Genomic DNA, 15,761 nt, shown 5'->3' on the forward strand with positions numbered 1-15,761 from the left:
AAGAGCTCATTACTAACAAACCTGTGACCACTTTTCATACAAGTACCCAACTGATATAAATATTATTAGACTGTGGGAGACCAGGCATCCTATGACAGGAGATTGATCAATAATTATTTACAAAGCGCTATTATCTACTTTACTAAATGTAATCTAGATAAGCCAAGTCCATACTATGCTCAAGTCTGTTCTGTATAGGCTGTACAGTTTCAACATAGATTGTTGAGTGACTGAAGGATTGTAGATGATGAATCATGAGAGTAAAGGATAGTATGCTTTCTTGGGTCATGAATTGGTTACAGTGTGAACATTAAAGGTTAGGGGAGGGGGGGACAGTGGCGGAGCGTCCATACAGTCAGGGGGGCGGATGTCCCCCCTGACGGACTCAAATGGACTGCTGGCGCCCTTTTCAGCTTTTTACCACTTTTAACTTATTCACGATTATTTATTTTTTTATTGCGCTCTCATCTATCTATTGACATTTTTCACATTTTGTTGGCGATGACACCTATTTATTCTTCGTTTATCTGCAAATCTACGCTCCGCGCCAACCCGTGGTGGCGCTCTGCTTAGATAGTGTCGAAAGCGCCCCTGCAGACCATTCTCGCCCCCCTTGACCAATACCTCTAGCTCCGCCACTGGGGGGAGAGGCACTGAATTGATTGTGAAAGCCACAATACCTAATCCTTGGACCACAATTCCAAATAATACCAACTGCTTCGTTTATAAACAGTTCCACTACTCACAAGTAAATCTCATACATTAAATACAACAAGGTTCGTTTACACAGGGTTCCACCAGTCACAGGTAGGTCTGTTACATAAAATACCAAAAGTTTTTTTATTACAGGGTTCCACTGGTCGACTTCCAGCAGGCCAAACATTACTGCACATGCCACACTTTGGATACCTGCGGTGTAGATGAATAAATCCTGACTATTAACATTAAATCAAGGAAGTGTGAAATATTATATAAGAATCACATTACTGCAAAGATGTAAACAACAACAACAACAAAGATTTCACACGATACAGTCCTGTTGTTTTTTATTCTTTTTATTGCACTTTTGATAATAGGAAATATATAATTGAATTAAAGTTAATTTCCATTTTCAACTGTGGTACCAAAACAATTTACAAGCAAATGACCTGCGAAGTGAAAAGGTGACTTCATTTATAGTAAAACCGATTGTTGCAAGCTTTTGTATCCATTGGCAAATGGATGAAAATATTCCCTTTGACGATAATACAGCATGCAAAATATTTGACAAACTCCCGAAATAGTCAATTTTTTATTCATAACACATAGAGTCGCCATCTCGGTTAGGAGTATCTCCATATCAAATTAGACTTGTGTTTTGGAAAATAATGTGATTTATATATAGTTAGCAACAGATATCATAAGAATCAGATTTTAAAAACTGAACCCATAACCTCTACATCCATTATCTAAGAGAATACAATCCAATCTTCCTTGAAATGAAACAGAGAACTTGGTATAAATCAAGATACAGCAAAGAATAAAGTAATGCCAAAGTGCCTGTTTGAATTAAAAAAAAAAAATTGAGGTTTGCATATAGCAGATCAAGCCCTCTTGTATTAAACACGGTAGTATGGAAGACCTCTATAAATACATTAATTTTTTTAACCCTTACCAATACCAGCCTTCATAATTACTGTTAACCCTCATACATCTTTCATAAGTTCACCGAGATCAAACAGAGAAAAAAAAAACTTTATAATAATTAAAAGTTACAACACATTTGCAGGTCCGTAACTGGATCGTCAAGATGGTATAAATCGCAAAGGAAATTGGGAGGGGGAGAGGTGGGATGGAGGTGAGGAGGGGGTAGGTGGTAGGGACAGGGTGGGTGGTGGAGATGGGATGGTCATATGTTACCATAGAGTGTCACTGACCTGTTGATATAACACTAATTTCAACATACAAAGAGATGGGCAGCACCAAGATATGTGTTCCATAAATGTGTTTATAACTACTAAGACATGTTTTGGTAGAATGTTTCAAGGGTGGGGAGGGGGGGTTGAGGTGGGAAAGGGGGAGCTTATATGGGGCCTCCTCTATCCATGTGCCTGCTAGAGTAATTCTTTATGTATGTAACTAGAGTATGGCTAAGTTGGTATGATATGGATATCAAATTTATGAAATTGAGTATATGAAGCTATACATTGACTATAACGGTTAGGAGCATGATGAACTGAACTTACAAACATGCAAAGTTAATAGTCTCTTCCTAAAGGGGAGGGGGGGGGGGGGGTGATTCCATTAGTCTCAATATGATGGGACACAATGTCAGGCCTGGTGACTAGAGTCATAATTGTACGCAAATACCACAGGATTTTTGTTTTTTGCACCAAGAAAAATGATAAATTGTTGTAGAATATTTGTAAATGTACATCGCAACCTCATCATGCATGAACATTCCAGGTGTAATAGTGAACCCATAATTGGTTATTCAAACAAGGATTATGAAAAGATTAAATATGAATTATAATAATGAAAAAACAGCCAAAAAAAAATCATAAAACAGGAAAAAGAGAATTGAGAAATGAGAAGTTTAAATATAATGAAATGAAAAGGAAGAATAAATTATAAAAGCATGAAATCCATTTTCGGACTAACAAGCCAAAACTCTGGCAGTTGCAAGAAATTATCAGGTATTCACACACTTGGCTCTATTTAACTTAATATATCTATAGAGCTAAGACCCTGACTGATATTTTAGAAACATGGAAGATAAAATTGAAAATCTTTATTAACTCTTTGCATAGTTAATGTAATAAATCCTGTTCTAAACTTGCAATTTTATTGGTTAGAATATTTATCAGGGGTACACCATGTTTGGTCTCAACTTATATACATTTGCAAAACCATTTTATTAATTCATTCTTCAGTTTTAATGCATACTTTACAGCAGCTCATTGAGGTTTGATTCTACCACTTCAACAACTTACACTTTAGATTAAAAATGACCTTACAAGAAAATCTGGTTTCTCCACAAGGGATAACCTTTTCAGTGATGAGCTAATCAAAACTTGGTTTTCAAGTTCTACATTTTGGGTAGATATGAAATACCCATTAAACCCAAAAAAATTAACTTTATACAAAGTCTGATGAATATAGAATAATTTTGTGAGCTTTAGGTAAGTTCTGTGGTAAAGGGATTATGGACCTAACATATATGCTCACATACTTATGAAATATATATATATATAGAGAGAAAAAATCCAAATAAAATAAACAAATTTGCACAAAAAATTAACTTTGACTGTACAGTAATATTATTTCATTTTAGCTTAAGAAGAACGGAGAGATTGACCTACAGTAGGACCATTGAACATTCATAATTGTGCTCATTTGTGCTTCCAGACTTCCTCGACGTTTGGTAAAACACTGAATTACACTTGGAACTATAACTTGGCCACTTTTTTGCAGTAGGCTAATAACATTTCAGACTTCAAACTGAAAAACCTGTTATTCATATTAAAACATGTTCGTCCATATAATTCAGTAGTAAAAAACTTATTTATGAAAAACCAAAATAATGAAAGACTTCTCAAAAATCAGAAAGTAAAACAAAGTAAAACCAATCCAAAAGAAAACACCAGAAACAATGACTGGATATCGCTGTCCTTGAACCGATGTGACTACAAAATCAATCAAACATCTTGAAGCATCTCTTAAGTTTGATTTGCTGAGGCACTGTGTCAAAACAAAAAGCTGTAGTGGCTGCAAACTACCCTGCAGCTAGGTTGAAACAATATCAAAACAATAGAGCTTATCTCTGAAGACCAGCAGTACTTATTGACTGTGTGAAACTGCAACCCACACAAGATTATGTCCTATACAGCCTGAAAGCATTTTGCTGTAGCCCCCTCACTATTCTAGTCTCGACACTGTGCCTTAATGCTTTGATGCTATTGGATGCTATCGAATGCTATTAGATGCTATCGGATGCTAAAATCCCATAAAAAATGTTTGTCATCCATATTCAAGATTCATCTCAAAATAAAAAAAAAAAGGTTTCCAAAATTTTGAGAATTTTGATTTCAAGGATAAGATTATTTACAATACTGATATGAAAGAGTGTCCAACAGACTAAATGTTGAAACTTGAATCAAGTTCGATTAAACTTATTATCTCTCGCTCATTTCACCTACTCGCCCAATCACATGTTGAACTGATGTAGGATGTTCTCTCAGTTTGATAAATTAAACAATATTATATTATAAAATACCCTCCTGTCAGTTTAGAAATATTGTGAACCAAACTCAAGCAGAGGATTTAATACATTAGTATCCTGAGTGTTATCTTATTCAATGATTGAAAATCTCCAAGAGTCTTAAATTATGTTAATAAGGGCACTTTGTGCATGAAGCTATGCCTCTTGAATGCCCTTGCAACCTTATGCAAACCTTGCAAACATAATGCCTCTACTCTTTCAATGACAACCACTGTTGTAACCATGCATCAATATTAATTCATGCTTGATTGGTGCTAACTCTTTGACTTTTCTTGTCGATCAAACCTTCTTGCAGATCTTGGGAAAGCAAATGCTACCTTAAGCACAAATAATCAATATCTTGTAGTTATAGACAGACGAAATGGCTTAAACTGCTTATCTAATGCAAAATCTGTGTATTAGTATATAGTTAATATACTTCGTTCTAAGATCTTTCTGATTTTGCCTGTCAGAAAAACTGACCAAACTGTGACACCACGAACCAACCGGTTTTGGTTTAAATTACGTCAATCACATAAACTTTGAATTTTTATGAAGGATACCTTAATTCATTTTGAAAACTCTGACAGACATTTGCCATGTTCATAAAGTACTGTTTGTGTTGGTGTAATGTTGTCAGGGTACTCAACAACTGTTAACATAAATGTTTGCAATCCCAAGGTGTCGATTAACTTTCAATAAAACCTGAATCATTGGTTGTACAAAGTTAACACCTGTAAAACTTTTTCCCTCTGACATTCAAATAAACCTATTTTATTATGTAATAAAATTGTTGAAAGCAAAGTTTACAAACCTTCTTACTCTAAAAATGAGTTAATTGTCCTACCTTCTCAACCAGGAAACATACTTAGCTCTTTAAGCAGCTTTTAACCTTTTCTTTAATAGGTCAATTACAGCTAAAGTTGTCAGGTTCAACGATGATGACTATTTGTAAGAATAAATACTGAGAAACCAACAGATATCCAAAGTTATATTTTGAGCCCCTGCAAAAATGATTAAATAATTTTGAATCCTAAAAAGTTGATTGTGATCTCTGACTGGTGGGATAAATTTAAAAAATAAAATTAAGAATATTCATATAACAGCTGGTGACCTTTCATGACTTAACTTATATAACTATGGTAACTAATAATTGCACCCCCCCCCTCCCACCCCTTAAATTCCTTTTTCCTCCTTCAGCTAATCACTATGGTGATCTTGTGTCATGTATATCTGTTGTGATAGGATCAAACAGCTAGGCTATGTCATGATTGTCACTGTGAAGAGTAACAGACTTGACACATGCATCAAATTAACAGTACAGTACTTGTGACTTTGCATTGTGGGAAATGTTACCATGGAAATGCAATCCGCTGCCTTGTGAGGTCTATTCACTTTCAAAATATATTTTTCCTTTTGTTTTTAACTGTAAATTATTCTAATTGATCAAGAAATTATTAACACTTTTAAAATTGTAACCTTCGTCTAGCGTAGTACCAATCCTTTAATGCCAAGAAAGCACTCGGGCAGATTACATTACCAATTTCTTTTGAGCTTAAATTTATGATTCATAGTAGAATCTCAAAACAAAATGGCAGATGTGATAAGCATTCTTGGGCATGGTCAATTTTCCATATGACTCTCTTTTAGAAATAGGACAAATTTTTCTTTACCTGTAAAAAAAAAATTAATATATACCTTTTTAATATTTTATTAAAACATATTTTACATTCTGTACACACAAAGATGCAGTACAGATCGAGACAAACCTGGTCTCACTTTGTACAGATCGAGGGTACAAATCACAAGTTTCAGGATTCTTACCCACTGCTCCCCAGTACAAACTTTTAATCCTTTCATTGGCGTAAGGATACTGTCCGAAACCTGAACTTATGGCTCCTGTTCATATGTAACTGCCTCCACCAGACGCAAACTCCTGGCAACAGGGTAACATCACCTTCATGATGGCTTTGTCTGTTCCAAACATTCTGTCAGTCCATCTGACTGTCTTACATCACCACTCTGTCAACCATCACCTATGTGAGTGCATGATTACTGTCTGCTTAGATAGCCATGGAGTTAAATCTCTTCGTTCTTTTGTTCGTTCGTTCGTTCGTTCGTTCGTTCGTTTGTTCGTTCTTTCGTTCAAGTTCTTTTCACTTCTGTCTTCTTTGTCTCTTTCTCGTCGTCGGAGCCTTCGTCCATCATCTTGAGCATCTCTCTGACGATGAAGGAGACGGCGATGTCGCTGGGATCCATCACCCCTCTCTGGATCCATTTGGGGATCGTGGTCCGGGCATGTTTGAATCCTAGCTTGTGGAGGATATAATCAGCTCCAACTGGTTCAATCTGCTTGCCGCCCCAAGATAATAACCTGAAAATGGTTCCAAAATAGCAGAAATTTGATGATAAAGATATTTCAAGCAATGATATAACTACACATAGATCATGCATGTATATATGGTAATGTTTAATACATGTTGGATAAAGTTACAACCAGTACTTAAAATTTGACATAATATGCTTACAGACATGAACTAATTGAGTCTTCAATGTTATGTAGTATTTTTGAGGGCTTTTGGCTTTTTCTCTTATAAAATACGATGATTGTTGTGTACAAAAACTGTATGAAATTTTAAACATCTTTGCAGAGCCTTTTGAAATTCAATAATAAATGATTTCCAGACAAGATATCAGCACCTAAGAATAGTGTCTTAATAAACAAGTCAAACAAACAAACAAATAAGGGGAAGAACTGCAGGAATGTGTAATATAAGTTACCAAACCTGCTAAGGCTAGCATGATATACAGCTCATCAAAAGCATGATGAACACAAAAACAAACTTTATCCTCTACTCAATTATTTATCCTTACCCAATACTTCCCCCCCCCCTCCCCACTCCACCCCCACTCTTGCCATACTTTACCTGGAGAATGAGGCTAAGGTGGACGGTCTCGGTGGGTGATGGGGGTTTATTCCCAGAAAAGTGAAGGGTGTGTCTGGGATAGAAGTAGTATAAACTTGCTTCAATATAGATGTGGAGGTTCTTTAGGAGTGGATGGGGGGTCACTTGCCAGGGGTGGGAGGTTTGAGAAGGGTGTCTAGGAGGGTAGAAGGGTAGAGAGGAGGTTAACTCACCTGACCGTTGGTTCCAGCTGCCACGTTGAACAATTAAACTCTCGTTTATCCTTGGATGGAGATGGCGGGGCTTCGTCTTTCTTCTCTTCTTTCTCCTTACCATCTTGTTCACCTTTGACTGTTTGACCTTTGACCTTTCCAGTGTCAGCTGTCTTGATGGCTGCTGAAGCTACTGATGTTGACTGAAGCTGGAGACTCATGGCTGCGAAAAAACAAAATCCATTTTAAGAGTAAAATATCAAATCTCTGGCATATTCCATCCGGTTTTGTTTGCAAAAACAGGAATACTGGATATATTCTACGATCGTTACTGCCATTAAAAGCTAAAATTCTTCATTCCATATTAATTTGAGGCAGAGTACATGTCAATCAGCATGACACACAAAAGTAGGGAGGGAAGGAATTTCTCTGGGGAGGGGTGGGGGTGGTTCAGACAGAAACCCTGGTACCAGGCATAATATCTGACACAAACTCCAGTTTCTTTTTTCCTTTGAAGGAATAATTTACTTGCATTGTTTACCTCACTTAGGCTACCTCTAGAGCTTACCTAACAGGGGACGCCGTCACACACAAACATTTTTGTTAAATAGAATTTTGAGGATAACAAGAAATCTTTAACATTTAAAGAAAACAAAATTTGACTAGAACAAGATTCAATCATATTGACATGCCAATAAGAAATAATAGCCCTCTATTGATTTGATAGTTGTAAGCGAATAAACAGAATCCTAGTCTAGCCAACCAATTGTTTGAGGTTTCAAAATGAATTGTTATGATACGGTTTGTTCTTTGTACCTTTCTGTTTATATTCCATGTACGCAATCACCAGGTCATGCAGAAACAACAGCAGCTCCACATCCATGCTCACGTAGAGGTGGTCAGTAAAGGTGGTTACAAACGTTACTTGTACCTTCAGTGGTTCCACATCTAGTAAAGAGGAGAAAATTAGCACACAGATGTGAAAATACTGCACCTCTCCACTATGAAGATTCTTACGCTTTGGATAAAGCATTGGTAGCAGACAATGTATGAGGAACCATCGTTATCAAATCATGAGGAATTTGTCGTAAACCATTTAAACTGGTTTAAACTGTTATAGGTTAGATTAACATCGACTTCCACCAGTTTAACCCTACAGATGGCAGTTTAATTCATTTAAAGGGTTAATTTAACTTGTCATCTTCCAGGTCTCAGTTAGTAGTAGTAGTAAGTTGAGTCTCGTCTATCCGACATGCTCAGTGATCAACCTCCGCCACGTATCACGATCTTGCGCAGGGTTTATTACTTCCTCAAAATTGGTAATGTTAACCTCCTTAAATTGCGACTTTATTTTTCCAAGCAAGGTAATCACGGGCCTTCCTACTGGTTTAGCAGTATGTCTAAATGCTTCTCTTAAAGCAACCTTTGCTGGAGCGTCCTCCTGGAGTCTTGCTACATGACCGAAAAATCTTCTATGTGCGACTATGGATGACCAAGGTGTTTGGTTGGCTTCATAGGTCTCAGTTACCTATAGCAATATTTCATAACTCTTATACTGGTTTAAATCATTCAAAGAATCAAAATAGGTATTTTTTTCTTCACTTAGAAACTGGTACATCAATTTATGTAAACCCAAAGTGAGTTTAAGTGGTATCTGTGGATTTCATACCATTACATATTAAATGGTCAATGCCCAGTTCAATTCAATTTAATCTGGTTTATATAAACTTAAATTGTTATACCAATTTTGATGGGCATATGTATGTCAATTTAATCTGGTATAATATTAAAGCTTATTTAAAGTTGACATATACCAATGTAAATTGACATATACCAATTTAAATTGACACATACCAATTTTGATTCTTTGTGACCTGATATGGCACACCACATGATATATGAATGAAAAACACAATGCTGTGATCCAATGGATCAAATGTGATATCTAGAAACAAAGAAAATCCATAATTTGCAATGTTAGTCAATTAACCTATGTCTGTGTTTACACTAAATATTATATATGCACTCATTTGCTTGCGATCAACATTGCATAGTCTTGTTGTATTTACAATGGAATCCAAGTTATATTGGTGTAAACCGAATAATTAATTTGGTCTTATTTTACCTTGCAGTGTTCCGTCTGCCATTAGATGCTGCTTAGATTCCATCACCATCTGCAGTTTAGGTAAGGCAAAGATCGGATCAGCTTTATGCTTGTAGCTCGATGACGAAGAAGGCGGGAAGAATTCCTGGCTCCGCATATAATGCTCAGTTTCTGAAATAGTTTAAACAAAATATGGGATTCATTTTTAAGCTAGATAAAAGCTCATGGATGTATTAAGGGGAATCAAACTCTTTATATACAGACCAAAGAAGGAATCATACAGAGGTTATAAATCTCAGCAAAAATTCAGATAAAATGTCATAGATAATTATAATATGGCGTTTCATTTGAAAGGACATCACATGATTTCCAATGGAGCACACACTGCACAGTTAACTTATGAATACATAATGTTCTTCTGTTGTCAGGAACGATAGTCTTCAAGATTAGATAAACATCGGAAAGAAAGAAAGAAACAACAAGAACTAACAGAAGAACAACCACAAACAAACAAACAAACAAATAAACAAACAACCACAAAATCAGAGTTAGTTTAGAGGCATTTGCCACAAAAAATTAATTTAAATAAAAATAAAACAAAATTGTTAGCAAACTGCTTATCCACTAAAAAGCCTGCTCTCCCTACCTCTCCTCTTCCCCCTGTTGGTTTCTTTATTCTCTCCATCCCTTGTCTACTAATCCTCTTACATCTATCTCTTTTGTGTTCACCCTGTCATTTTACCTGTCTGTATTCTGTGCGTGTATTTGTGCCTTCTGTTACTGTAACTTGTTTTTCAGCCTCTGAAGAAGATCCTGCTAGGATCGAAACGTCAGGGCCTCTTACTTTAACACAGAACATTAATTTGCAAGGTTTTCGTTCGGGATCGAAATAACAAAAGTCATCGTAAGTTGATCCTAAGTTGATCCTAACTTGACATTTCGAACGAACTCTTACTTACCCTCTGGGCATCTGATTTCTGAGACATACTGGAAGCACTCAGCAATGGTCCCATTGAAAGGAAAATGACTCTTCTCATTACGATACACTCTGTGAATCATCGCAAGCCAACCGTCTTCTCTCTGGGTCTGGTTGTGACCTAGGTCAAAGGTCAAATTCTGGACCACTAAGGTGTTACTCTTCCCTTGCTCAGGAGGTGCTTCAAAGGCATTGGTTTCAAATTGGATGTGAGGTTCCCTGAGTGCAAATAGAGCCCACGAACTTGATCTAAAGTTGAGTCCATGGAAACAGGTCACGACAGCTTTCTTTCCCTGGAGGGTCACCTGACCGCCCAGCTGTAGACCCTGGGCTAGTGAACTGGACTGGCTGCCAAACACCTGTCGACACCACTTAAAGATGGTATACCAGTGGCTTTCCTCCAACACAGGAGGAGCTTCTGTAATGTAGTAAAATCCGTTAAAATAACAACATCACATCCAAAATTACCCATTATAGTAGGTTTCACGCAAAAAATTTACAAACTGGTTTTTTTCTTAATTCATTTTCTAACATATTATACAAAATAGTACTACTGGAACGCTATGTATCAACAAGCATCAGAACTCATAAATTTCCAGCTAGAAATGTCTGGAAAGAGGGCTCTTGTTAAAGTTGTGGTTTATTAAACTTGTACATTAACTCTAGCAAACAACAGATTGTATTGTTAAGTATAATCTACTTTAAGTACTATTTGGTATATTTTAATGATGTAAAACTAACACATTCAAATAATGAAATCTAAACATAGGGCTTTTAGCTAATACTTCACAAAAGTGCATGACTATACAGGAAGCAAGGTGGAAAATTATTTCCATTCTGATGTGAATCAGCTTACTATATTCCCCAAGGGAATGATGGGTTCATCTTGACTAACCACCTAATGGCTACTCTATTGACATCATGGTGTTTAAATGTTTAGACGAACAACTATTAAGTTAGGATATTCATTATAGTACATAAAGTTACAACGCAATGCAACTAAAACCTTACCGATAACTTCAGGTTTTAAAGAGACCTGCTTCTTGAGCTTCCTCTTTGCCCCAGGGGTTACCATGGCTACCTTCTCGGTGGCATTTTTGGTTTGTTTGCCTGAAGATGCTGGCGGCCTTCTGCGACCCCCTCCAGGTAATTCCTGAGACCCCTCGGTTTCCAAACCGGGTGGTTTCCAAGACGACAGCATCTTCTTGCTACTCTGCAGTTGTTGCACTACAAACTCTTCTAGCCGATTGACAGATTTGAAGATGTCCGGGGTGGTGGACCGACAGATAATGAGATGCATGGTATCCCAGTAGATGGCCGTGTTGGTGTACATGCTCTGAAGATGACGCTCTTTGCTGGTGAGAAACAGACCAATCAGAATAGATTAAAATGTCTTCGTATTGTTGACATGTCCTGACAGAAGTTACACAAGGAAAAACACAAAACAGACATGATATCTTTGAAATCTTTATTGGCCAACTTGTCCATCACTTTCACAACAGAGGTTACCTTGTATTTAAAAGACCAGTCTGGGGTCAGGGGTCTAAAGGCTTACCCCTTCATGGTACACTTCCATTCATCCTTCTCAGACACCTGCAGACCGGTCAAGTTAGCCAGGAGACTGCTAGAGCCCATGTAGTCCAGTCGAAAGGCGAAGAATCCGACACCAATCTTAATATTGTGGTGAGGTTCTCGTTCCTGCAACCGTTTCTGTGACACTGAATTATTAGCAGCAAACAGAGCAAGATTCATCGTTAATTGAATTACTCAAAAATTAAAACAAAGATTATAACATAGTTCACTGAATCACTGAATCATTATAAGCAAACAGAGCAAGATGCATCATTAATTGAATGACTAAAACATTATAACAAAGATCTATGCATAGTTCACTGAATTATTAGAAGCAAACAGAGCAAGATGCATCATTAATTGAATGACTTAAAGAATTATAACAAAGATGCATTGTTCGCTGAGTCAGAAGACAAAAAATTAAACACTGTGTTGTTCCCTAAAAATTTGCACAACTGAATATCAGCCACATTTAAATTTATCAACCTGAGTAGGGATTTTCTTTTTATCACGTTTCAGCAAAATTGATCAAGTAGCTTTTTTAATAGCCCATTGAGTTGAGCCTGTTAAATAGTCCATACTATTTCATGATCTGAAACTCCTGTTAACAATGAGTTCAATTACATTTACAGTTCAATTACATTCTCGGAGTTTTAGCTCAGTGGTTAAACGCCGGTGCCTTTCAATCATAAGGTCCCCGGTTCGAGTCACCCCCAGATTAATGTATGTCGTCCAGTTACAGAGTTGTTGACAATTAACAATTCATAATCATGGACGTTAAATATGAATGTAAGAGACTGACTTTGGTCAGCTTGCGGCTTTGATAAGCCAATGAGGCTTCTTCGCGAGTTCCTTCTTCCCCGAGCTTCTTCCCCTGCTTGTAGGGGGATCTAATATATACATACATACATTACTGCTGAAGCTGTTACGTGAAACGATACTTAGAAGAGCAAAAAATTGGCAAATTGTTAGCATGTTTTAAGCATATGACATCATTAAACACTGTATTTTTGTCATTCTGGTGGAGAGTACCTTGGTTGGACCAATTGTGATGATCTCATTTCAAGTTTTACCTGGTTTGTTTGGAAAATTTGGCAGAAACTGATAACCAAAGGCAAACTGGTATAACATGTAATAAAAACGTAGCACTGTTATAAATATGTGAAATTATAACATCCAAGTTTATACAACCTGAAATTTGGTGTAAGCTTGAAGTTTTAACAAAGGTAGACTTTTCTTGAAGACTGTCAATAATTTCAACCACTTACCCTCTACATGGAGTCCTTTGGTATCCAATAATCCACCAACAACCCCACCTTTGGATTCCAGAGATAAGCTGGCTAGATTAGTAATCAGATGGAGATCTCGCTGTTTGTTGCTGTCCATCAGAATATTGCTTTGGCTTCGAAGTTCTTCCACGGTCAGTCTATAAGTATAAAAAATGTTCATCATATACCTAAGTGTACAGCAGAGATCATCAGGAACACAATGATAGGTACACTCATAAAATACAGTACAGCAAGGCCAAATCTCAATCGAAAACAATGTTAAATGCACACATTAGTGCACAGCATAAATAAATGTAACACAAACACAATGTTAACTGCACACATTAGTGTACAGCATAGACAAATGTAACACGAACACAATGTTTAGTACACTCATTAGTGTACATCATAAGTAAATGTAACATGAATGCAATTTTTAGTACACTCATTAGTGTACATCATAGGTAAATGTAACATGAACACAATGTTTAGTCCACTCATTAGTGTACATCATAGGTAAATGTAACATGAATACAATGTTTAGTACACTCATTAGTGTACATCATAGGTAAATGTAATATGAATGCAATGTTTAGTACACTCATTAGTGTACATCATAGGTAAATGTAACATGAACACAATGTTTAGTACACTCATTAGTGTACATCATAGGTAAATGTAACATGAATACAATGTTTAGTACACTCATTAGTGTACATCATAGGTAAATGTAACATGAATGCAATGTTTAGTACACTCATTAGTGTACATCATAGGTAAATGTAACATGAATACAATGTTTAAAATACACATTTCTATAAAAGCAGGGAGCAGCAAACATTTTTTGGGTGAATTACTCGACATTCACAGTCATCACACAGCTTTATGATATCACAATTTTTTTCTCTCTATTTGTAGCAGAAAGACAGGTCAAAACACAATTTACAGCATAAAGTCGTATTTTAAGTATTAATTTCTGACTGGCCGCCCGTCATGAACGGTAAATTCTTTCCAATTTTACTCACATTGTTGTCCCCATGACGTTACTCATGTTAATGTTAGTGTCCAACTTATCTACGTTGATGGCTATCACAACCACCGTCTTCCACTTGGGAGCTCGGTCTTGTTTCGTGACCTGAGGTGACTGAGGGCGTCCTTCCTTCTTAGATAACTTCTTGAGAGCTTCCCTGACACCTTGTACATCATTATCATCTTTAATCGACCGGGTGTGGAGGGATTCTAAACCAGGAATCAAATCCAAACAGTTTAAGAAACAGCATTTTTACTTTCTTCTCTATTTGACAGCATGTCTAACCAATAATAGAATCGGTAAATATATTCGTTGTAATTGATTGAGCTAATCCAAAATCATTTCTTTTTTTTGACACAAAGATAGATGAATAAAAAATATAGTTTGACTGTGAAACAATTGTGAATTGATACCAGTTTTGTAACATGAGTATGAATCAAATGCAAGTCTAAGCTGATAGGTCCAAAGATAAGTACATTTCATGACTATCTGAACGTAAATTAATTGTAATTAATTGAAACTAAATTATTTGACAAGAAAATATAAACACTTTTAGCAGCTTAATATTCTACCACGAACGTTGGAGTTGTTTTTAGGTGCTACTTCAGTGAGGTTTTCTTTCTCTGATGTGACCATAATTCAAATGAAAATGTTGAAATAAGTTTACCATTACTTTTGATTTGACAGTTCATTGTTATAGACTCCTCAATTACTTCATTCATTATGGAAATGGGTTTTTCATTATTGGCGTACTATTGCAAACAATTTTCATTTCTGAACCCATGCATTACATTCGCTTGAAAGTTTCTGCTGAAAGTATCACATAGCAAACTCAATATTCAAGATAGCAAGGGACAGAATTACATTAAAGTAACACATTGATAATCACTGTTGAACAGCTCCTGTAATAACTTTAATTACACAAACTCTCAATTAATATTGCTTGTAAATAATACATTTATCTCACATTGGTAGTTTTATGCATCTGTCTAATATAACTGCCACACAGACTAAGAACGATCACAGTTTTATAACCTCAGGACGGTAGTTTTATGTATCTGTCTAATATAACTGTCACACAGACTACGAACGATCACAGTATCATTACCTCACGAAACTAGTTTCATACATCTGTCTAATATAACTGTCGCACAGACTAAGAACGATCACAGTATCATTACCTCACGACACTAGTTTTATGTATCTGTCTAATATAACTGTCACACAGACTACGAACATTCACAGTGTCATTACCTCACGACGTTCGTTTTATGTATCTGTCTAATATAACTGTCGCACAGACTACGAACGATCACAGTATCATTACCTCACGACACTAGTTTCATACATCTGTCTAATATAACTGTCGCACAGACTAAGAACGATCACAGTATCATTACCTCACGACACTAGTTTTATGTATCTGTCTAGTATAACTGTCACACATACTACG

At 36.3% G+C, this 15,761-nt stretch overlaps 1 protein-coding gene across 2 annotated transcripts in view; it reads right to left on the minus strand.

Moving 5' to 3' along the window:
• Positions 1-1,039: 1,039 nt before the first annotated feature.
• The window catches only part of LOC139979999 (bridge-like lipid transfer protein family member 1), a 92,110-nt gene continuing 77,388 nt past the window's right edge, over positions 1,040-15,761 (minus strand). For both annotated transcript variants that reach the window (XM_071991324.1, XM_071991325.1), the window contains exons 53-61: positions 14,304-14,517; positions 13,279-13,436; positions 11,994-12,156; positions 11,450-11,793; positions 10,422-10,856; positions 9,484-9,633; positions 8,175-8,306; positions 7,380-7,581; positions 1,040-6,614 (exon numbers count right to left, since the gene is read on the minus strand). In XM_071991324.1, coding sequence (XP_071847425.1) covers positions 6,386-6,614; positions 7,380-7,581; positions 8,175-8,306; positions 9,484-9,633; positions 10,422-10,856; positions 11,450-11,793; positions 11,994-12,156; positions 13,279-13,436; positions 14,304-14,517 — 2,027 coding nt within the window. In that variant the 3' untranslated portion in view covers positions 1,040-6,385. The remainder of the gene's footprint in view (positions 6,615-7,379; positions 7,582-8,174; positions 8,307-9,483; positions 9,634-10,421; positions 10,857-11,449; positions 11,794-11,993; positions 12,157-13,278; positions 13,437-14,303; positions 14,518-15,761) is intronic.

Source organism: Apostichopus japonicus, chromosome 14, assembly GCF_037975245.1.
Source record: "Apostichopus japonicus isolate 1M-3 chromosome 14, ASM3797524v1, whole genome shotgun sequence".
NCBI classification, from domain to species: domain Eukaryota; kingdom Metazoa; phylum Echinodermata; class Holothuroidea; order Aspidochirotida; family Stichopodidae; genus Apostichopus; species Apostichopus japonicus.